This window comes from Brachycentrus maculatus, unplaced genomic scaffold, assembly GCF_059751285.1.
Source record: "Brachycentrus maculatus isolate JH-2025_06_01 unplaced genomic scaffold, ASM5975128v1 h1tg000215l, whole genome shotgun sequence".
NCBI lineage: Eukaryota > Metazoa > Arthropoda > Insecta > Trichoptera > Brachycentridae > Brachycentrus > Brachycentrus maculatus.
The window spans coordinates 112,370-137,076 of NW_028280966.1; the positions used below are offsets into that span (position 1 = coordinate 112,370).

A 24,707-nucleotide genomic window follows, 5' to 3' on the forward strand; every position below is an offset into this window, starting at 1 on the left:
GATGTATCTCGCGAAATACATAACTTAAGCATCTCAATATAGAATAACTGCATAGTATGTTTTTTTATGTGGCAACACTGACTAGTAGTTCATTCATTAAAATATTTGATTCTTAAAAATATTTTGAGGAGTCAAAAAAATGTTAAGACTCCACATTTTTTAATGTATTCAAATGGTTAATCCTAATATAATGAATGCAATGAATATTTTGAATGTAGATTATTTTAAAAAATCTTCAATGACTTTGTAAGGTTTAAAAAATATATATATCTCAAGACTGATGTAATTTAAATTGTACCTTCTTCTAATCAAAAATATATCCTACAAAAAAATTGTATTGAAGAAAAGGGAGTTTTTACACAACAGTCGTATCTACAATATATTGAGGGAATGGTAAACGTCAAAGGAACAGATTAAAATAATTGGATGCTTTTTGGAAGAAAAACTTACATATGAACTGTACATTCTGTATAATTTAAGCCATTTATTGAAACTCAGATCAATGGATGATCGAGTCATATTTTCAAAAATGTAGATAAGTATATGTTTAATTTGAAATTTTCATTTTGTAGTTTTCTATTTACATCTCGTATGTAAAATCCCGTTAGTAAAAAAAAAATATGATAACATAACTCTATTTTATTTCTTTTTATCATCTTTAATTTAATCAACAATTTTAATAATTTATTGTAAATGTTTTTAAAAAAATCAAATAGTAAGAACCATTCACTGTATAAAAAATCGTTTCTTTTAAGTCTCAACTATCGACTTAAGGCACACGTTGTTTAATAGAAAACTTCAGCAAAATAAAATTATGATGAATGACATTGTCAACGCGATTGTCATGGACATTATCAGCCACATTGTGATCGACGTTGTTAGTAAGATTGTTACCGACATTGTCAGTGAAATTGTTATTGGCATTGTCAGTGAAATTTTTATTGGCACTGTCAGTGAAATTGTTATTGGCATTGTCAGTGAAATTGTTATTGGCATTTTCAGTGAAATTGTTATTGGCATTGTCAGTGAGTGCTCACCCTTCGTATGCTTCTGTCCTTACTACTGGATCTTGATCCCGGGAGGGTGGGGCGCGGCGGGGGCGGCGGCGGCGGGGCGGCGCGCTGGTACTCCAGCGGGGGCGACACGGGCCTCCCCTGCCGGTCCATCCACGAGCAGGTCTGCCTCTGGGGCCCGAACCCGCAGCTGCCCGAAGGACTTCGCACCGTCATGCTCAGCTGGCGACAGGATTTAAGCATCTGTAAAAGCAAAACATTTCTTATTTCTTCTTCTTCTTCTAAACCTTGTGCGCACCCAATGGTGCATAAGATATTGCATGGTATCGACGCAGTGCTATCTTGATCGTTAATTGTACGAAGGTAAGGTGATTAGCAAAGCGCTTCAGGTACCAGTCCAGGGTGATATTAAATAAATCTGAAGGTGAGAATCACCCAAATTTATTTTGACCCCCCTAGGAATTGAACCTGGGACATCCAGCATGAAATCCAGATGCCCTTACCACTACACTACGGAGGTGAACAAAACATTTACTATTTATCAATATTTTTATTTCTTGTTTACTATTTATTTATCTTTTGTCAATAAAAACAACAGGATTGTATTTAAAACCTCTCTCCGTTGGTACCAATCCCCCCCATTCACCAGGAAATTAATACAATGTTTTAATGGCAAATTAATGAATGCAAATTTTGTAATTACGCAATTTTTTGTAGTTTTTCGTAGCCCCGTAGATAAACGATATTGGGATATAAGATATAAGATACAAAGGGCAATGAATAATATATGGGTTCCGAAGTGACGGCTAGGTGGAATTTCCATGAGGCCCAATATCCCCTATTTGTGTCCGAAAATTACATTTCCTTTGAGCTCACGCGGAAGCAATCAAAGGAATGGAATTGGATTTTCATTACGGGCGAATTTTAATGCAAATGAATGTCTACTCGTGAGAAACTGGCAAACTTTGGATTTTGAATTTATACAACAGAGAATGAATATATTTATACACTGTCAACAACAAGAATTTACAAATTTGTAAAGAGACTATGTTAATTTTATTTGAAATGAATAATTATACAAATAAAATAGTGGAGATTCGCCCGTTATAAATTGGAGTGAAGAAAATGAAGTGTTCGTTGATAATTACAGCTTATTTTTATTTAATAATATATATACACGCAAAATAAGTGATCGGTTTAAAAATTATTTCATTCTTATGAAATTCAATATTTAATGGCCCGTAAACTAAACCTCAAGGGAAAGAATAAATAAATTCATATATATATATAAATATATATATATATATTTATATATATATATATTTATATATATATATATATATATATATATATATATATATATATATATATATATATATATATATATATATATATATATATATATATATATATATATATATATATATATATATATATATATATATATATATATATATATATATATATATATATATATATATATATATATATATATATATATATATATATATATATATAATATATATATATATTTATATATATATACATATATATATATATATATATATATATATATATATATATATATATATATATATATATACATATATACCTCATGTCCCAGAAAATTAAGTGAAAATTAATATAGAAACAGTAGATTTTAAAAAAAAAAAAAATTTCACAAATACAGCATAAAATAATAAAAATCTTCAAAAATGTACCTAATCCCAAATGAAATAAGACCATTAGGTTGTCACGTTCACTGCTCAATAGTTTGTTATCCTAGACCCAAAATTTATTATATCGTTTAGAATACAATCACTTAATGACCTCTATCATTTTTTTTAAACCATACCAAAAACTTATTTTTTATTAATTGACTCGGCCGTCATTTTGTGGTAACATCTATCTATTTTGAATTAAAATGTTACTCGGTAAATACCACTATTTCTTAAAATCAATTGTGATACGTTTTTCAATGCATTCCATATCAATTTCAAACATCGGTGTTTGAAAATGAGGCGGAATGCATCGAAACACGTGTAACAATGGATTTTAAGAAATGGTCGTGTTTACCAATAAAATTTTAAAAAATTAAAAAGAAAAAAACTATCACTCTACTCCGTGGATGATTATCGAACATTGTACGTGTTTGAAAAAATTAACACTGAATACATAAATATTATATTTTTATATATTTATCTATGAATGAAGTCGTCGTTAAATAATTCATAAAGCATTCAATATGCACATCTGAAATACTATTTTGTAATGTACATATGTAGTATAAACGAGAATTGAAAAAAGTAGTTACAGGTCTCCCACAGCTTACATAGTAGCTATGTCGGAGATACGCTTAGGGGAATCTGATAATTGGCAATCATAGCAAGGCATCGTTTGATCGACATTTTCTTTTTTTAGTGCAGATAATTAAATAAGCTCACGGAGGTAACGGTCCATGAGCGTCAATCCCCTTCTCACCCCTTTGTGACCGTCATTCCCCGCTCAACCCTTACCAGTACTCCCGCCTAGCCTAGACATCGCCAATATTTTTACCGCATACAAAGTTCATCCCCGGTTTACAAACTACGGAAAGGTAGGTTTAATTGAAATTTTATCGGGTCGTAATTTTAAATGTTCGAAATACTACCGTTTATTATTCTCGCTACTCCCACGCAGAAATTTCAGAGTAAATTTCATTATTTTTTAATTTTGCTTTCTCGAATTTAAAGATAAACTTTTTGAATATTTTGACCTTAAGTACCTACCATGGAGAAGTGGGTGGTACTGAGGAAAAGACGTCGGTCTGTCATATTTATTATCGACTTCTTTCCTCTCTCTCAAACTACAGTAGAACGGGGCTACTTGAACTTTGATGTGTTACTTGAGCCCAGTACATTTTTTTTATTTAGATCGCGGTATTGATCGTATTATCGTGACAATAAGTGTCAGCTGTCAATGAATCATGTCGATACGTTTATTATTGTAGACCAAATACAGATTTATTTATTTCTTTGTACTGAGCTCAAGTGACAGACCGCCGTCTTTTCCTCAGTACCACCCACTTCTCCCCGTTCTACGGTTCTTCTAAAATAATCATAAAACCCAAATCACACATAAAACACAAATAAACTTTTCAGTTCTATTTACTTTACTTCTATTCTATTTCAGTAGACAGATCGAAGCACTAAAATTTTTATGTGAAAATAGTTCATTTTTGTATTAACTGGCAAAAACATCTTTCAATATATGAATTATGTAAGTGTTTGTCAATCAAGGATAAAATCAATGGCAAATTTTACATAGTGTGTAAAATGGTCATTTTAAAAGGCCATTGGTATGTCATTACTTAAAGTACATAATTGTTACTCCACGTGAGTCTCAAGAATACTTTCAAACTTGTAATATAATAAATAAAAACCAAACGAAACTTTTCAACTCATTTTTTTTGTAATAATAATTTAAATTAGTTCAACTGTCAATATACGGCTGTCCAAACTTAAAACACAGTAAGGGACATTTTTTTGTAGTACGATTTTTTTTGCATTTTTGGACTAAGTAGAATCTACTTAGTCCAAAAATGCAAAAAAAACGTACTACAAAAAATATCCCTTACTGTGTTTTGAGTTTGGACAGCCGTATACTCCTGCATGCTTTACATATTTATATATAATATAAATATACATATATGCAGGAATGAAAGTATTCGAATGGCCCGGAATGGAACGACTACATACTCATAATATGTAGGCGGTAATATGTGACGTCAAGAATATCAGGTTTACCTTTTGCTGGAGTGCTCCAGTTTCTTCAGACTAATTGAGTTACGAGGCGAACATATCACGAGGCGGAATAATCCAATCATTCTAAACTCTCTTAACTAGCTCTTTTCTACTCCGGACATCCGGAAATGGGGCTTGCATAAGTCATGATGAAAAGCATTACTGTTTTGCTTCCAAGAGACTTGGTTTTTAAATAAAATATTAAAAATAAACTAAAATTGCGAAATAGTGTTCAAAGATAATATAATAGCATAATTTTTTGATAATAAACTAAATTGATTGCTTTAGAAATTCGTTTTTTTTTCAAATACGATGAAAAATATTTGTTTGCTATCAGAGAAAATAAAATGTTGGCAATTTATAATTGAAACATTGAAATATCTTTTATTTATTGATCGATTTCACGAAATATGATATGTATGTTATAATAAATAATCATAATGTTCACATAAGTAGTTTTATATTTTTTTTAATCGTTGAGGTACGCCTAATGTGGCTTGAATATGTACGAGTATCTATTGAAAAGGACAAAAATAAATGCAGTGGTAATGATGCATATCGCTCACTCCTTTCAAGAACGTCATAAATCAAAAAACTTGATTTTTCAGGAGAACGTTTTTAAAGTTTAAAAATATAACACAATGTATTAAAAATAAATATCAAGCCACTTATTGAACTTTTTTCTGAGCAACAGATATTTTTAGGTAAAACCTGAAGGTTTTTCCTCCATTTGAAAAATATTTAGTTTTTTTAAAAAAATAATTAAACAATACATTTTCTTCAAAATGAAAAAACAACATTTTCTGCCCTGTAGCGGGTAAATATTAAGTTAAAAATATGATTCTTTTTCTGGGGTATAGTACATTTTCTAGGCATTCTGAAAACATGCATAACTCAAAATTGACGATTTTTGATTTATGACGTTCTTGAAAGGAGTGAGCGATATGTAAATTTGAGGGGATTAGTAGCGAAATTAAAATGCTCCAAGTAATATTAATTTTAGAAATATTAAAAAACATCAAACAATTTATTATCGTTAACAGTTTTGCATCTCATAAAAAAATTTCACGATTAAAAAGTTATCCAATGCTTAAAACATATTAATTATTGTGAAATATTAATTTTACTTTGGCATTTATCCAATTGATATACATCTCTAATTTACTGGATACTTTTGTTTCTAGGTCTAAATATATTAGATCTAAAGTCGAAAATGTATTATAAGTTAAGAAACGAAACTAAATATAAAAGAGCTAATCATAAATGGATATGGGGGTGGGTAGATTTGAAATAGATCACATCATTCGGCGATGTCTTACATGATTGCATTTCATGAATAATTTTCTTTTGATACAATTTTATAAATAAGTATTGTAAAATGTGATCTCGACACAGAGAGACCCAGTGAGGACACATTATAGGAAATTTTAATTTGTTATTATATGTATATAACGTGGTAACAATTTTCTTTTGTAAATTGAGTGTAAATAATATGTAAAGTGGGTATATAATAATAAAATAAACAATGTGTTGCTTTGTAATTAAAGTTTATAATTAAAGTTTATTCTTAATTTATCTTTATGTTATTTTTCTATCTATCTATCTGATTCTGACAGTTCAGAATATTATATTTTTTCTATCTGATGTCTTTTGTTTTATTCAGTGCGACGCATGCGACATCTGGTGGTAGAACTGTTTTATGTAGGTACTATTTGTACTTAATAAAATGTATAGGTAGGTACCTAGGTATTTTATTACATGTATGATGTTTTAATTTTTATTTTTAAAGGAATAACCCACAAAGCCTTACTTTTAGAAACTTGTCAGCAGGTACGATAGCTAGTAAGGATAGTGAAGGTAAATGTGAAAAATACATCACAACCGTCCAGACCAAACGAAAATAAATATTTCTTGAATTTATTTTTCACTTGGCGGAAATTGAACCCGCAACGCCAGTTTCGCAGTGGAGCGTCTACCCAACTACGCCACGGCACCTGTGTATATATTAAAGAAAGTCATATTATGTATTTGAAAATGAAATGTTCGAAATACTCTAGCGATCAGTAAAGAAATAATATTTATTTCAATAGATTTGTAAAGTAACGAATTTTTCGTTCGTATAAACTTTTGTTCCTCTTCTTATATGCGTGTTATACTATTTCATGATACATTTAAAAATATTTTTTTCTTTATTTCTTCGAACCAATGTTATAGGAGAAAAGTTCGCGATCGTGACCTTAAAGAACATCCTACTTTCATAACTCGCAGACTTCATTTTCCATTAACGTCAAAAACTTCACTTTTGTTTTTGCAAAGTTTAATGAAAATATGTTTACGGACCTCGAATAAGCCAAGAAACTGACAAAATGTGAATTATATTTGCTGGAAAAGTAAGCACCTCCCAGTATTTTCAAAGTATAAGTAATATTTAGTATTACTTCAGCTTTTAGCTTAAAGCGAACGTCGTAATAGCGTTGTCTTGCGCTTAATTCAGTATCGGTAAACATCAAAATAAATCTAGTAAAACGAAAGACGATCTAAGATTGAATTGATTTTTTCGACATCTGTTTTGGCTTTGCGATGGCGTTGTCAAGCTGTATCGAAAAAACACACACGAAGAATTTTTATTATCCGTATCTAAACCTGAGATGAAATATCTATACTTCATAAATTTCTCAGCTGATAGCCCCACTATCATCCATACTTTCAAATCTATTGAAATAACTACTTGCATATAAAGGGAATCTAAGACCATTGTAGTATACATAAAAAAATTAATGTTATTGAATATTCAATAATGGGCACATTTGTGATCGTTTCGCAAGTGTATAAAGTGATCACTTAAGCCAGAGCCTTAAACCAAATACCAAGTCCTGAGCCTTGGAATTCATGTACTACCATCTTCATTCGTACAAAAAACTAAAGATGTTTTATCTGATGTAGAGATACATTCTGATACAAAATTCGTAAGGTGTAATAATATCAGGTACTGGAATAATCTAGTACCTGATTAAAAATAATAATTTTAGGTATTTTTAAATTAAAAATTTTATATTTGTATTATATGTCCGCCTCTGAAGTGTAATAGTCAGCACGCTGGGCTACCGTAATGGAGGTCCCGGGTTCGATTCCTAGGGGAGGGTCAAATAAATATTAATGATTTTTTCATTCTTATATTTATTAAATATTACCCTGGACTGGTACCTGAAGTGGAGGGCTGATAATCTTTCCTTCATGTGTTAACGATCAAGATAACACTGCGTTTATATGATGCAGTGCCCTATGTAACATTGACGCGCAGTTAAGGGTTTGAAGAATATATAATATGGAATATTACATTAAATTAAGTTAACCCAATATTTTTTTTTAAATCTTACAATTTAGTTTTGCACCCTAATTTAATGGTACTGCATTTTAAACTAACAAATTAAATTATATGAGTTCCGCATGACTGAAATTATTTATGAAACACCCGTTTTCCCGCCATCTTGTTCTTTGCATGAGACGAAAATGTGTTCATTTGAACATGAAAATTTCATCTCGGCAATAATGAACAAAGGCGTCGGCGTCGCGGCGCAGTCGAGAAAAGAAATAACGTTTGTAGAGCATTGTAGTTAGAGAGTGTTATGAATAATTAAATTCACTTTTGTCCGTGTCTTTGTATCTAATTTTTATAACCCATCATTTATCTTTTCGACTAGCTTAAAATATTTAAATAAAAATATTAATATTGTAATAAACTTTTCCGCCTCCGTAGTGTAATGGTCAGAACGCTCGGCTACCGTTCTGGAGGTCCCGAATTCGATTCCCAGTGAAGGGTCAAATAAGTATAAGTGATTTTTCACTCTAATATTTATTCAATATCACCCTGAACTGGTACCTGAAGCGGAAGACTGATCACCTTTCCTTCGTGTGTTAACGATCAAGATAACACTGTGTTTATAATGCAGTGCCCTATGCACCATTGGGGTGCGGAATAGGGTTTGAATGAATGAATTAACTTTTCAAAAACAAACTATAAATCTGTAATTTATAATAAGTTTTTATCAACAGACAGTAAATAGTATTATTATAGTAAAAGCAAACTGATTTTATTGTAATTTTTGAAAATTGCATTAGTGATCATTAACAAAATACAGTAAGAAATTTGAGATAACATAGCTATTGAAGTATAGCTAAATTGGAATGCTATTTTACTGTTTTTTAAATTTTTCTGTGATAAACAAGAAAAACGGTCAACAGTTTTAATTTAGGATATGATCTTTTGGGCATTGTTAATATTTGAACTAAATTTTAAAGATATTCAGAGAAAGTGTAAAAACCTATTTGTTATTAGGTTTATTATTTTATGAATAAATAACCTTATTTTTTTTTAAAACAACGTATTTACACAAAAAACCAATTATAAGGTTATTATATTTTTATACAAGTTGAAAATTAGTTTGCGCATCACGTGACTATTTCATTATATACCATTTGTCTGTGTTTTCAAGTAAATTGTAGTTTGGCACGTTTGGTAATATGTGTTTACAAATAAGCGATTTTATGGATAGAGTTTAATACTTTAAATACATGGAATACCTTGCAACACAGGTTCTCAAACTTTGGTCTAGCACCCTTTGCCAAATTTCTCATTGCTGGGAGGAAATTGATAAATTGTCCCCTCGTGGTGAGAGCGGTGGAATAAAAATATATTGCCCACTTTCTCTCTTGGGGCCTCTATTGGCCTTTAATCTCCGTTAGAAGACCACTCAACTGGGGAAAGGGGGCGGTACCAAGGTGGTTAAAAACTTGTGCTTAACAGTTGTAAGACAATAAATCTATTTACTTGATATAAATATAAAATGTGTACATATAACCATTTTTACATATGTAACGTCAGATATCATACACTTTTTGCAGTTTAATTATTAGGAATCAACTGTAGAGGTTCTACTTTCACAGGCTTGTTTGCAGGTAGAATAGGGAAGGTAAATGTGAAAATACATCACTAAAACCCAGACCAATTGAAAATAAATCTTACTTGATTTTATTTTACAATTGGCGGGAATCGAACCTGCGAAACCAGTCGAGCTTACTTAAATACTAGTCAATATTTTCAACTTCGAAATGGAAAGAGAAGTAATATTTATAAATGATTATATTGCGTGTTTTATGCACGCTTTACGAAACGTGTTTAAAGTTCGATATTTCAAGGAAAAGTCAAATAAAAAAATATATTGAACGCTTCTATACCTCCTGCATCCTTGTTCAACCATTTAACATCTTAATTTTCCACATTGAATTGTCTTCGCTCAGGATCCATATACACAAATTACTAAGCAAAAGGATTTTTTTCAAATGGCAATTTCATTAAACCCACCAAATATTTAAAAAAAAATGAAAACCTCTTGTTCTTTCTATGGTCCATGAGGTAAAAGATTCTGTAAATTAATTACATGATCATACAAATGGCTATTTATTAGTTGCTTCAAAAAATTCTCCTTGCCTTTTATCCACAAGGATTTATAGGATATTTATTGTTTACATGTATTAGATTATGTCTTAAAAATGGCAGTTGATGTGTTTATTATACAATGAATGAAATGGATCCCAAAAAAATAATTCAATGGATACAATGGATTCAATATCTTATATCAATCAAGATTTGTCACATAGCTAATTTATATTTCTAAATAAGACACCACTAAATCCGATAGATCTTAATATGGTCATCAATTTTTGTCTATTACATAAGATATTATCAAGTGGTAACATTTTTAATAAATTGAATTAAAACAGTTATCATCGCTTCTATATCTGTGTGTTTAGCCCTTAAATACATAAATATATCTTTTTCGATTCCTTACCAATATGGGAAAAAATGAGCTACACGAAAAGTGACAGCTGATATCTATGACGTTTTTCATCTGTTTATTTGTTCCCATACAGTTTTCAATTTGAATTCCAAATCCTTTTTTCAAATTTATCAATACAGAAATTCAATATCTCCAGGTAGGGTATTGGTTTTCAGTATTGTTTAAACTGGCACGTTTTCCAAAAATAAATTGTGTTATATTATTTGTGTGACACATTTGCTCTCTTTGCGTGCCGATTTTAATTCTAACGTCATCGTTTTTTAAATATATCATACGGTAAAATCATTTTCGACATTAAAATATATATACATAAAATATCGGTGTATTTCAAACATTTGAAAGTTGTCGGGTCAGGAGTCGAAATACGAGTATGTGTGAGGAGATGCCTAAATGTGGAAGACGCGAAACATGTTTGCAAAGACAGAGTGGTGTGGCGTTCTACCCTCTCTGACCCTACCTACCACTTCGGGGAAGTGGCTTGATGGTTAGATAGCGTTCTTTTTTAATCTAAATTATGGTATATTCTAAAACACAAAGATTTTTTTATTGTGTTCTGGTGTGCAAAAATACATGTGCAGATTTAAAGCAATAATAACTGAACGATATTTAAGTGTTTTCTATATAGAAATAAAGTATTATCTACACTGGTATGGAAAGTCATAAATTTAGCCAGTCACTGTTACTTCACGGTCACTGTGAATATCATATTGATCGAGACAAAGTAAATTTAGAAGAGACACGCGACCACAGTTAAGTATATGAAAAATAATACACTGTTTAACTTTTCACAATAAAAGCGGAAAAATACGACTGAAATATACTTTTTTGACTTCGCAAGTCAACGCTAAATAAATGAAGGTTGAAAATTTAAAAAAAAATACGGGCAAGTAATAAAACGATAGCCAGTGCTCTAAGTAGGGTACACATACATTATAGAAATATAGGCTCGATACAGACTGCTAAAATATTGTTCTTAAACTGCATATCTACATATTATTTTTTGACATCTCATCAAAGATGAAGAAGAATGTGGAAGTCTGGGCATTTACGTAAATGGCCAGACTTCCACATTCTCCTTCATCTTTGACGAGATGTCAAAAAATACTATTAAAAATAACTCCAATTATATACCTAAATGCCTAGACTTCCATATTCTTCTTCATCTTTGATGAGATGTCAAAAAATAATATTAAAAATAACTCCAATTACGTAAATGCCCAGACTTCCATATTCTTCTTCATCTTTGATGAGATGTCAAAAAATAATATTAAAAATAACTCCAATTACGTAAATACTCAGACTTCCATATTATTCTTCATCTTTGATGAGATGTCAAGAAATAATATGAAAAATAACTTCAATAACGTAAATGCCCAGACTTCCATATTCTTCTTCATCTTTGATGAGATGTCAAAAAATAATATGAAAAAACTCCAATAATTGGAAATAATCCAGATTTGTGAACATGTATTTCGACACACTCAAAATGTTGTGCATATCTACATTCGAACATGTTCCGCTCGTAGGTAGGCTCCAATTCAAGCCCAAAGATGCTTACGGTTTTTAATATACGTCCCATCTGATATTTCCAATATGACGTAGATATATGTATATTAGATATAATGACATTTTCTGCATTTATTTGGGTTCCTAAAACTATCGTCCGAGCCGGGCACTCCAACCACCAACTATATTCGTTGTACCCGCAAACGTTCAAACATGTCGCCGATACCTCTCTTTACCAACATGATCATCGGACATATTTGGAGAAATTTGGTATTCGTCATTTATAAAAGAATTGAACATTAAAAATATAATAGATTAAAATGCATTTAAACTTATTGGAATTTTTACTCTTTGTATACATATATGTATGTATTTTATTACATACATTATCAATACATAACAATGAAGGTAGGAAAAAATGGTCATTTGGCCACGTTATCCACAATCATACGACTCTTGACAAACAAATAACTTTAAAGTAATTTACTAAACAGTATTGTGTCACAAAGACGTGTCTTCAGCACGATATACATATATATATATATATATATATATATATATATATATATATATATATATATATATATATATATATATATATATATATATAAATATATTAATATATAAATATATATATATAGATATATATATATATATATATATATATATATATATATATATATATATATATATATATATATATATATATATATATATATATATATAATTATATTAATATATATATATATATAGATATATATATATATATATATATATATATATATATATATATATATATATATATATATATATATATATATATATATATACATATATGTATATATTTATGCATTTTCTGTAATGTTTTAAGTACATATTTAAGGTTCAGATGCCTGAGGTATTTTAGAGCGATCTGGAATATATATTAGCAGGTTGTGATATTATTATTACATTGTATTTATTTCCTGTTTATAAAAAATAAATTGAAAATATTATTTTTTAAGCATTTGTGAGATGAACGAGTTTGTTTAATTATGAGAAAGAAATAAAAGTGATCTGTAAATGGAAAGTACTGCGTGCAGTGTTCCGTGCTCGTCCTGACCCGATTTATCTACCAACTGGGTCACGGGCGGATCCAGTCTCCGATGAACTTAAGTCTTTTACTTCAGAATACCGTAAGAAGCAAACGGAGATAATTTATTTTATAACCAACTTAGCTTATTATCGATTTCTGCGGAAGTTCAAATCCCCAAAATTTTGTACTCTGCGCAAAATGTGGTTGGTAAGTATCATAATATAGGTACAGCTCGCCCTATAAATAAGGTCATTCACCAGTGGTTTCAAAACCTTTTACGTCCGATAGATCTTTGGAGCCAGTTTTTGTTTATTTTGTGAGGATTAAAAAAATATCCTCATAGTGTATTTTGTGAGGATAAAAACATCACTGCCTCTAAACATAAGAATATGTAGAACTCGAATTTCTTATTTTACTAGGAAATCAACATAATTTTTTATATTTGTGACCTTAAAACAGCAATGTTTTGTATATTATTTATAGCTTTATACATTTTGTATAATTGAATTGAAATAATTTAAATCTAATTCGAACTCTTTTAATAAAATACTATTTATAAATTTTGAAAACATAGATGAAGAAAAATATTGAAGTCCTGGTATTTACAGGTTTCATAACCTCTCATAGACTGGTTGATTGATCAATAATACTAATAAGTAGAGAAACCCAGATTTGTGAACAACGATTTGGAACCACTCAAAAATGCTTCAAATTATTTATATCGGAGCTGTTTCCTGCCACGCGTTGTTTCTATTTCATTTATTTATTATACCTTATGGTGTGGACGTTTTTAATGAAAACCTAACCCAGTTATGTAATCTTGTGTATGTGTATACGTTTACCGATGATTGGTTTATTTGATTCTTAATAAAATAATTATCCCAAATAAAATTAAATAAAAATGTAATATGAATAACATACGAATTCTGTTTCATTGTTAAATATTAAATGTAGTAGAACTTACTTTTAAATTTAAGAGAATTATTAAAAAGTTAATAGATTAATGTACGGTACGCTGTTTTGCCTAGAGCCCGACCCCTTCCTTCTGCTTGATGTTTGTAGTTGATGTATTTAGTATTTGATCGTACAACACAAATCCTTGCTACATTCCGATAAACGCTTTGGCATGTTCGCAATTCTGATGAATAATTTATAGCAGTACCCCAAATATCTGATAGAGGGTAATATACGATTGCAATTTCCCATTCACCCTTTTAGGATGAGGTAAACAACCCATGCCACGATGGAAAATAAATAATTTGATTGGTCTAAAGCACAGTTTTTCAATGTGGTCTTTATGGACCCTAAGGGTCGATTTCAGCTCGGAAGGGGTCCATGTCAACTAAGCAAGAAAATGGGAGTCCATGTGACTGAATCCCATTAAGGCAGATAATCATCAATATTAAGCGTCCTGGGAATGTTATATTACCAATTTATTCTTAGACATGAGATTATTCACCCGATGGATGATATCAATTTTAATCTCCAGTTGAGGCACCTTTAATATTAATATATATTAATATTAAAGGTACATCAACTTGAGATGAAACATCTATAGTTTTATATGAAAGAAGATGGAAGTCTGAGCATCCTAGGGCTTACCAAATGGCATTCATTTTACCTATCAATAATAATACTAACCCATTTAATTTATGTAGTCTAAATTTTGTAAAAACCATAAAATGACAATAAATTGAGTTGACTAATTCGTCATATTAGTTTACCTTTCTTTTTAAAATTCACATTTAGGTAGGTACCAATATCAGTGAAAAACTGTCTCATCTGTTATTTCAGAGAATTAAAAAAACGCTATAGAACGTTTTGAATTAAAATATACCAGATTATTTATTTTTATCGGAGTCCAATGCTGGCTAGTCTCATATGAAGGTAGGAAGGTACCTACCTATATCAGCGAAAAACAGTCCCATATTTTATGTCAAAGATGTAAAAAAACGCTACAGAGCGTTTTGAATTAATCTATTATTATGTAATACCAGATTGTTTATGGTAGTTCTAACAAAGAGCCAAGTGTTGACCAGTTCCTGCAGTATATTTTAATTCCTTTCCAGCCGTTTTCCTTTCCTTCTAAAACTCCTACGAAGGTAGGTACCTATATTAGTGAAAACAGTCCCATCAATTATTTAGAAATTTAAAAAAAACGCAATAGAACGGTTAGAATTTATCTATTGTTATGTCATCTTATAATACCAGATTGTTTATGGTAGTTCAAATTAAAAGTCAAGTGCTGGCAAATATAGTAAAAAAAAATGCCGTTCTCATTTCTTTCTAAAACTAAAATGAAGGTAGGTACCTATAATAGTGGAAAACAGTTCTATCTTTTATGTCAAAGATTTAAAAAAAAAAACGTAATAGAACGGTTCGAATTTATCTATTGTTATGCTATCTTATAATACCAGATTTTTATGGTAGCTCAAATCAAGAGTGAAGTGCTGGCTATAACCCACTGTATTGTAGAAAAAATGCCGTTCTCATTTCCTTCTAAAACTCATATGAAGGTAGGTACCTATAATAGTGAAAAATATAATTAAAAAAACGCAATAGAACGTTTAGAATTAATCTATAATTATGTCATCTTATAAATACCAGATTGTTTATGGTAGTTCGAATCAAGAGTCAAGTGCTGGCCAGTCCCCGCAGTATAGTGATATTGAATGGCGCGAAGTTATTTAAGTTGACGTGAATGTAAACAGTTTGTGGACCCAACCCTTGAACATGTGGATAGTGCTGTGATCTGGCGTGCGGTAAGTGTTTCTATAGCCTATAGACAGAGAGTCAAATAGCCGCCGCTACAACCACGTAATAATGAGCCATGTACCGCGACCAACTGGGAAGCGGGCATTACGAATCCAGGGTGAATGGTTGAATGTTTCAAAGTGCATATATCGTTGTGATTTATACTGTCATGTTGTCATCACATTTGTCCAAGAGCTCTATTGTTCTCCGCATAGCAGTATAAATATTTTTAAATCCAACATTTTTCCGGATTCAAAATAATAAAAATATGCAATTTTATCTATATTTTTTGGGAAAATATTTGTCAAAAATAGCACTATCTGAGTATTATATATTGCATGATTTTCCAGTGAAAATAAATAATTGTCATAAAATCCATGGAAAACGCAAGTGGTATTTTCAAAAGTATTTATATTTTTTCTGGTGTACATATCGCTCACTCCTTTCAACAACGTCATTTATAAAAAAACTTTTTTTTTGGGAGATCGTTTTTAAAGTTTAAAAATATAATAAAATGTATTAAAAATAAATATCTAGCCACTTTTTGAATTTTTTACTATACAAAAGAGACCTAAATTTTTTTCTCCATTTGAAAAATATTAAGTTTATTAAAAAAAATAATTAAACACTAACTTTTCTTCAAAATGCAAAAAGAACACATTTTGCCCTGTAGCGGGTAAATATTAAGTTGAAAACATGCCGCTTTTGCTGGAATATAGTACATTTTTTGGGCATCCCGAAAACATACAAACTGAAAATTGACGATTTTTCTTTTTTGACGTTGTTGAAAGGAGTGAGTGATATGTCCGAATTTAGTTCAATTGATTTTCTAGGAACACATTTTCAATGTGCCATTTCTAAAACAATATTTAAAACATTGTATTGAAGTCCACCTTCGTAGAGAAGTGGCAAGCAAACTACCATGCTGGAGGTCCTGGGTTCGATTCCCTTCAGGGGAATCAAAATAAATAAAAGCGATTTTAACTCATTTATTTATTTATTATCACCTGAAATGCAGGGTTGATCACATAACTTTCATGCAATTCACGATTAAGATAACGCTGTGTCGATAAATTGCAGTATCCTATGCACCATTGAATTCGGATAAGACTCAGAAGAATTTCTAATATTTTAACATTTTGTATTATGTTTAATTGCTTAAAATCTAGTATAGTTTCTTGTTCGGCGATGAATTTTTTAATATTTTTTGTCTTATATTTGTATGAATTGAAATGAATCTATATTATATCGCAGAAAAATTATAATCACTTTATCAAATCTAAATTAATTTCATAATATTTGAACGAAAACACGAAGAAATAAACTTATTCGTGATGTTTAAATAGAAAAAAGTTATGGGTTTTAAAAAATTCGCGCTGTGACATTATTTTGTACGCATTAAACGTACATACGAAAAAATCACGACCGAATAAATTGATAGCTTTGTATTTTTTTTTTCACATAAAAATCTGTTGTTAAAGTGATTTCTCACATATTTGATCCTGACCTTGCCTCATGATCGTTATGAATATTATAATGTATGTATTTAGATGAAAATGCTGTAAAATATAACCCTTGGGATGTTTTATCCATCGGGGCTACTTATATAAGCTAAGAAGGGTAGCGGTTATGACACAACGGAAAGGATTTTGTAATAAATGTAGCTAACCAACGTGAGCCGAGACGCAAAGGTAGGCTTAGTGCGAAGCTGAATTGTACAGTATAATATGTTATGTACCTGTGCTGTATTTACATAATACGTCGATTTTATACTAGTTATATAATTCATATTCTCGCTAGAAAATAGGTTTAATTTTAGGAGAAATAATTAAACGTTGGCAACTTTTACACATTAATTTCTATTATATGTCATGTATGTATTTTTATATTATTTTTTGACATATTGCTCACTCCTTTCAACAACGTCATATATCAAAAAACTTGATATTTCAGGAGACGTTTTTAAAAGTTTAAAAATATAATAAAGTGTATTAAAAATAAATATCAAGCCACTTATTAAACTTTTTACTCTGCAACAGATCTTTTTAGGTAAAATCTGAATGTTTTTTCTCCATTTGAAAAATATTAAGTATATTTAAAAAAATAATCAAACAAAATCTTTTCCACAAAATGCAAAAACAACACTTTCTGCCCTGTAGCGGGTAAATACCAAGTTAAAAATATGCCGCTTTTGCTGGGATATAGTACATTTTGTGGGCATTTCGAAAACATGCACAACTGAAAATTGACGATTTTTGATGTATGACGTTGTTGAAAGGAGTGAGCGATATATGAAGAATGATATGGAAGTCTGGGTATTTACGGCGCTTACGACCGTCATGAGCTGGTTTAAGTGATTACTTTAAATATTACACTTTGAATATAACATACGTAACATCAACCAATTCTACCCATGAAATATGAGGAGATGTATGAATGTGGAAGAGCAAAAAACATATGCAATGACAGAGTGGTGTAGCGTGCAATTCTCTCTACCTACCCCTGCAGGGAAGCGGCGCGAACTAAATAGATGTTTGGAATCAGCGTGAATTTTTTTCTTGAATTAATCATTTTCATTCGTGATAAGAAAAAAATCATCCATTCAAACCTCCTATATTTTCTTTCATAACAGTCAGTTTTATTGGAACACCCTGTACGTACTTAACAGAGTATTTTGCTTGATTTTCATATACATGAATCACCCGATGTGACGTCACCAGTTGAGAGGATCATGTACGGAATTGGGCCAATAGCAGCGGAGTTTCTGGATGGATTTAGTGTCCCGATATTCCCGGAGCGGGATGATGGATTTGGTCCACACTTTAGGGATTATTGTATCCTTATGGTATTAGTATAAAAGAGAGAACGATATTTTTACAACAGCATTTTTTATTTGATGGGAAAAGATGAAATATATATTTGAAGTGAGTATTGAATTGAGCTATGAATTTTGTCAGATTGATGATTTAATAAAAATTCATCTCATTACTAGTATACCGGAATGGGGATGCAGGAGGAATATTAACACTTTATGTATGTGTGTGTGCACGTATGTATGTGTGTATATATATATATATATGTATTAGAGTGGGCCGATGAGGTTTTTTTGCGAATTTAGCAATGAAAGTGGTCTAAAAAGTTGCATTTTGGATTGCACGTAACGAGAAAAATATTTAAAAAAATATTCGATACTACTTTTGGCCCTCAACCAGAGCTCAAAGTTTTCGGAAAAGCCATTTTTTACGCTTTACCAGCTGCCATTTCGTAATTTATTAATATAGACAGTCTAATTAAATGTTACGATGTGTAATATACTTTACTTAAATAGCACATAAAGGCAAAAGTTACACTTTACGTTGTTATAAATAGGTAGCGTTGTTTTAGGTTGTCTTTATATCCATCAGTTTTCGGCCGGCGCGCGGCGCTCTAAGGAATCGGTTGCGCTGTCCGTAATTTTCTTTAGATCCCTATACTTTAAAATCGAGTTAGATTTTAAAATATTTTATAATTTATGTTACAAATTATCTTAAAAAACGATTAACGTTATTTTAAATACATTATTATCTTAATTAAAACCGAAATGAGTTTATCTAAACCCTGTATAAAATAATACTAGATTTTGGTTTTTAGCCTCTTTTATTTTTGGAATTTTTCTCGAACCGGTTTCAAAAAGAACTTTGTTATTTTCAGGGATAGACATATACATGTATATTCCAGAAGACAACAAGGTTTTTGTCGAAACCAGTTAGAGAAAAGTATCAATGGATGTGGTAAAAAAAAAACAAGTTCTAGTTTTATTTTATACAGTTTTATAAAATGTGCCACAAAATATCTGCCAAAAATATTCAAGAAATAAGTTTAACCCGCTACTAACATAGACATAGTGAGATAGTTTGTCCCATATTTGGCGTACCATCAGGTCAAATCGTAGAAACGGTATAAAAATGATGATAGGCACTATTGACTTGAAATAATCTTCAAAAATTCATCGGAAAAACAGCCGAACTTCAAAAATAAATCGAAAAATTATCGCATATCAAAACAAGGTTACAACACCTTTGTTTAAATGAAAATGGAATTAATATTTACAGGAAACTACAGAATCAGTGAGTTCAACATCATTCCCTGAACCTTCATCGTCCAAGAGGAAAACTTTACAACTATAACAAGTGTGTGTAAACGATTTGGTTTTTCCGACCAATGGGCTGCAACTTTGACTTTTGTTGTTCTAAAAAACTACAAGCCATACTGCACCAATATGATTTTTACTTATGATTTTTACTGTACCTGTAAACCTACTACATACTCTAAGCTGGGACCATCTGTGTCAATTTTTTACTATTGAACATTGTTAACCTGAAATCGTGAAACCTGAAAAAACCAACAACCTGGAAAAATGGCACACTCTCGATAACTGACAACTGTTTATTTTAAAATACACAAATAATTGTCAAAGCTTACGCTTCAGCGTGGTTAATTGTAATAAGAAAACTATAGGGTAGTGCAAATTATGTAATTGAAATAATAAGTTTATCCGGAACTTTGGGGATGATTTAAAATCAAAAAAGATCCTGTCATTCAAAGGAATGCTTTTTTGTTCATCCTATAAACTCAGTTTCAACATTGTTATTGGATACCAGAAGCCATATCGGGACCTTAATTTGAGAAGAATCATCGAAACTCGGAAGAAGACAGATGCAAACCTTAAGGTTATTTAAGTTACCGAAGCTCAATTTTCAAGCTACCAACTACATAGAAATAATTATTAGGGCTAAATTATAAGTTACACAACCACCAATCTTAATTAAAATATCGGACAGCTTTTAAGAGATGATTTTAATAAATCGAAGATCAGTTTTTACTGTATCCTCCATCCCTTGTCACATCTAGGCCTTGTGGAACGCTGCATTAAAATTGTGAAAGAAGCCTCAATAACAGTAACTGGCCAGAAAGCAAAAGATGGAATTATACGAACTAAAATAATGTACAGGACTAAAATACCATCATTCGATAGTAAGAAACAGTGTAAATATAAAAAAAAATACTTTTATTTTCGCACTCTGCTTTATATAGAAAAATCTGTGAATTCCGTCATTTTTATGGTTTGAAAAATAAATATAAAGCCAATGTATAAATTTCTAAATATTTTTTTTCTTGCTGGATGACTTTTCTTTTATTAAAATATATTTTTTTCTTATAAACGTGAAATTTTATATTTTGTGGGAATTGAGAATTTCGTTGAAAAATATCAAAATGTAAAAATTTCAATCTTGGTTGGTTTGTCGTTTTTAATTAACATAATGTATTTAAAATAATTTTAATTGTTTATAAAGATAATCTTTAACTTATACTTAATCACACTTAATATTATTACACATTTTAAAAGTACCGGGATATAAGAAAAACACGGAGAGCGCAACCAATCCCTTTGAGCGCCGCGCGCCGGCTTAATACTGATGGAAACAATGACTTACTAAAACAACGCTACTGATTTATAACAACAAAAAGTGCAACTTATAACCTTGTGTGCTTATTAAGGAAGGTGTGTTACATATATTAACATTTAATTAAATTGCTTACATTACTAAAATACGAAATGGCAGCTGGTAAAGCGCAAAAAAATAGCTTTTCAGAAAACTTTGAGCTCTGGTTTAGGGCCAAAAGTAGTATGGAATATTTTTTTAAATATTTTTTACGCTATGTGCAATTTAAAACTTTTTAGACCCATTTGTCTTTGATATCTAAAAAAATTTTTTTTTTTCATACATCAACGGCCCACTCTAATATATATATATATATATATATATATATATATATATATATATATATATATATATATATATATATATATATATATATATATATATATATATATATATATATATATATATATATATATATATATATATATATATATATATATATATATATATATATATATATATATATATATATATATATATATATATATATATATATATATATATATATATATATATATATATATATATATATATATATATATATATATATATATATATATATATATATATATATATATATATATATAAAACGAAGCACAAACATAATTATTTCATAAATATACCATAGATGCCTTATTAATATAACAGTTTACCAGCGAAAATATCAGTTTTTGTGTACTAAGTAATATCGTCTAATCCTTACATTTTTCTTCTCAAACTTTATCAACATCCAATGGTCCATAGGCCACTGCCTCAGATCGTTAATTACGCAAAGCTGAGGCAATCAGTATTACGCTTCAGGTACCTCATAATTTCTAAACTTTAAAAGTTATAAATTTTACGATCTCAAAAATATTGATGTAATATTTTCATCATAACTGTAATAAAACTTCTGAGCACTGTTATGAAAGTAGTTAAAATGTCAAATCCGTCGGGCCAATTTCAAGTTAAATCCCCATAAGAAATGGGATTGAACACCAACGGGAAATGCAGCCGAACCAACAGCTTAAATCCCCTAACTTGACAATGCAATTCAATCAGTTTCCATACTTTGCCAATACTGAACATTCGAACGAAATAGGTCATCTACTATAAATGAATATAGACATGTATAAAAGGCTGTTAAAATTACTGAATTTAGAAGAAAATGCTTCACGATTTCCTGAAATTGTAAGCAATATGTTTTTTTTTTTAATATCAATATTTATTATATATCGTAGTCATACAGGAGAAAGTGACCAAGTGCATTTTTTACAAAAACGTGATCATTGACTATTTGATATCTTACTAGCTTAATATTTGCCCTGAAAAATATCCCAAAGGATTTTAAACTTGGGAGTATAATATATTGACATGTTAAAAATGACTAACTGTATTGATGTTTATTTTCTTGCCAAGCAAAAGTGACTTTAATGGCCCTCCTGAACATTTTACGTTTTGTTAGTTGGTCATTTTCTCCTGTACGACTACGATATATGAGGTGTCTTAATTGAAACGTTGTATATTTTGTATATCAAAAGCATTGTTAACGATGTGGTATGATAATATAACACTCCACTTATCATTCATCGTTCCCTTTGTGTGATACCACTTTTAAAAACACTACTTCGTGACCATCGGTTTCGGGATAATCATTCCATTATCAGATCAAATGTTGATGAAAATGAAATTATTACGGTCTGAAATTTATCTATCTAGATTCATTCGTCTTCTTTCTCTCTTTCAAATTTTATTTTTGTATAAATGTCAGACCGAAACAATTTCATTTTAATCTACATTTGATCTGATGATGACAAATGATTATTCCAAAACCGACAGTCACGAAGTATTGTTTTTTAAAGTGGTATGACACAAAGTGAACGATGAATGAAACTTAGTATCTTAATATTATTTTTTGACATCTCATCAAAGATGAAGAAGAGTATGGAAGTCTGAGCATTTACGGGGCTGACGACCGTCATAGGCTGGTTTAAGTGATCACTTTACACACGTGTAACATTCACCAATTCTACCCATTATTGACAACCACACGACTCAAATTCTTGGAAGTTCTGTATATATTAACCAATTTAGAAACCTTGTTCTTGAATCACTAGAACTTCACTAGAGACATCTATTGGTGAGATGTAAAGAAGCTTTTTACTAAGCAGAAACTCTTATATTAATATGTGAGGTCCGAATCCTGGATTATAATCACACACATGAGAAACGCCAGAAAATACCATTTTCATTTTTATTATTTAAGCTTATAGTATCTTAATGTCCAATAAGAGAAGCTATATACTTCATATATTTTCAAATGACAGAAACACGATCTGACAAAATTCCACACCTATCAAAATTACAACTAACAAATAAAAGGAATCCTACAACAGTGCATATTTACATATTTTAAAAAAAATCCTACTTTATAGATGTTCAATAATGGGCAGAATGGAGAAGAGTCTTACATATATTTCGTGAAGATTTAGAACCCGGGACCTCTAGAACAGTAGACAAGCGTGCTGATTATTACACTACGGAGGCGGAAATTAATAAAATGGTTTTAAATTTTTTGGAATGCTACTCAAAAGAGTATCTAAAAACTTATAATTTTAATCTAGTAACTAAAACGTTCTGAAAGAGTCCTTTCGACCTCTAAAATATATAAGGTTCTAAAACAAGGCTTGTAATTTGCAAGCAATGTAGAATGTGTTTCCCCCTGTTTTAAAAAGAGTAAAACAATACTTTTTGCGAAGCCTAATTTATATTCCTTCCGAGGACTTCCTTCCTTTCCGCCAAAAGGTAGCCGAAAGAAATGTGAAACATAATACTTCATCCGTACATACAATAGTGCGCTCATAAAATATGTACGTGGTTTGCTGGTATGAAAGGAAAGAAGGAAGAAACGCCGCATAAACCAAAGCCTTACATATTTATTATTTCATCGGTGCCTACTCCGGTAACCTACATAGGGAGAAGTCTGATATTCAGTCATTTACGATAATATTTTCTATCCCCGAAGCCGTAAAGTTACTGTGTCTAATACCCAATGTCTAACCACTGCTTTTGCTTGTTTTCTGAACCCACATTACCATATTGATTGGATTACACATGTGATGGTTTTATACGTTGAAACGCTTCAGCGATACTTGATTCGAATTCCTTTCCGCACTTTTTTATTATTGGCTAGCAATAATCCTTTAATACACACATACTAATAAGATCAAGTTTTGATAAAAGCCAAAATAAAGTAA

General features: G+C 30.3%; 1 protein-coding gene across 1 annotated transcript in view; it reads right to left on the reverse strand.

Moving 5' to 3' along the window:
- The window catches only part of LOC148306996 (whirlin-like), a gene marked incomplete at both ends in the record, with an annotated part of 42,147 nt that overhangs the window by 12,314 nt on the left and 5,126 nt on the right, over positions 1-24,707 (reverse strand). Inside the window, one exon of the mRNA XM_088264089.1 lies at positions 1,038-1,235. Within this exon, the coding sequence (XP_088120215.1) occupies positions 1,038-1,235 (198 nt within the window). The remainder of the gene's footprint in view (positions 1-1,037; positions 1,236-24,707) is intronic.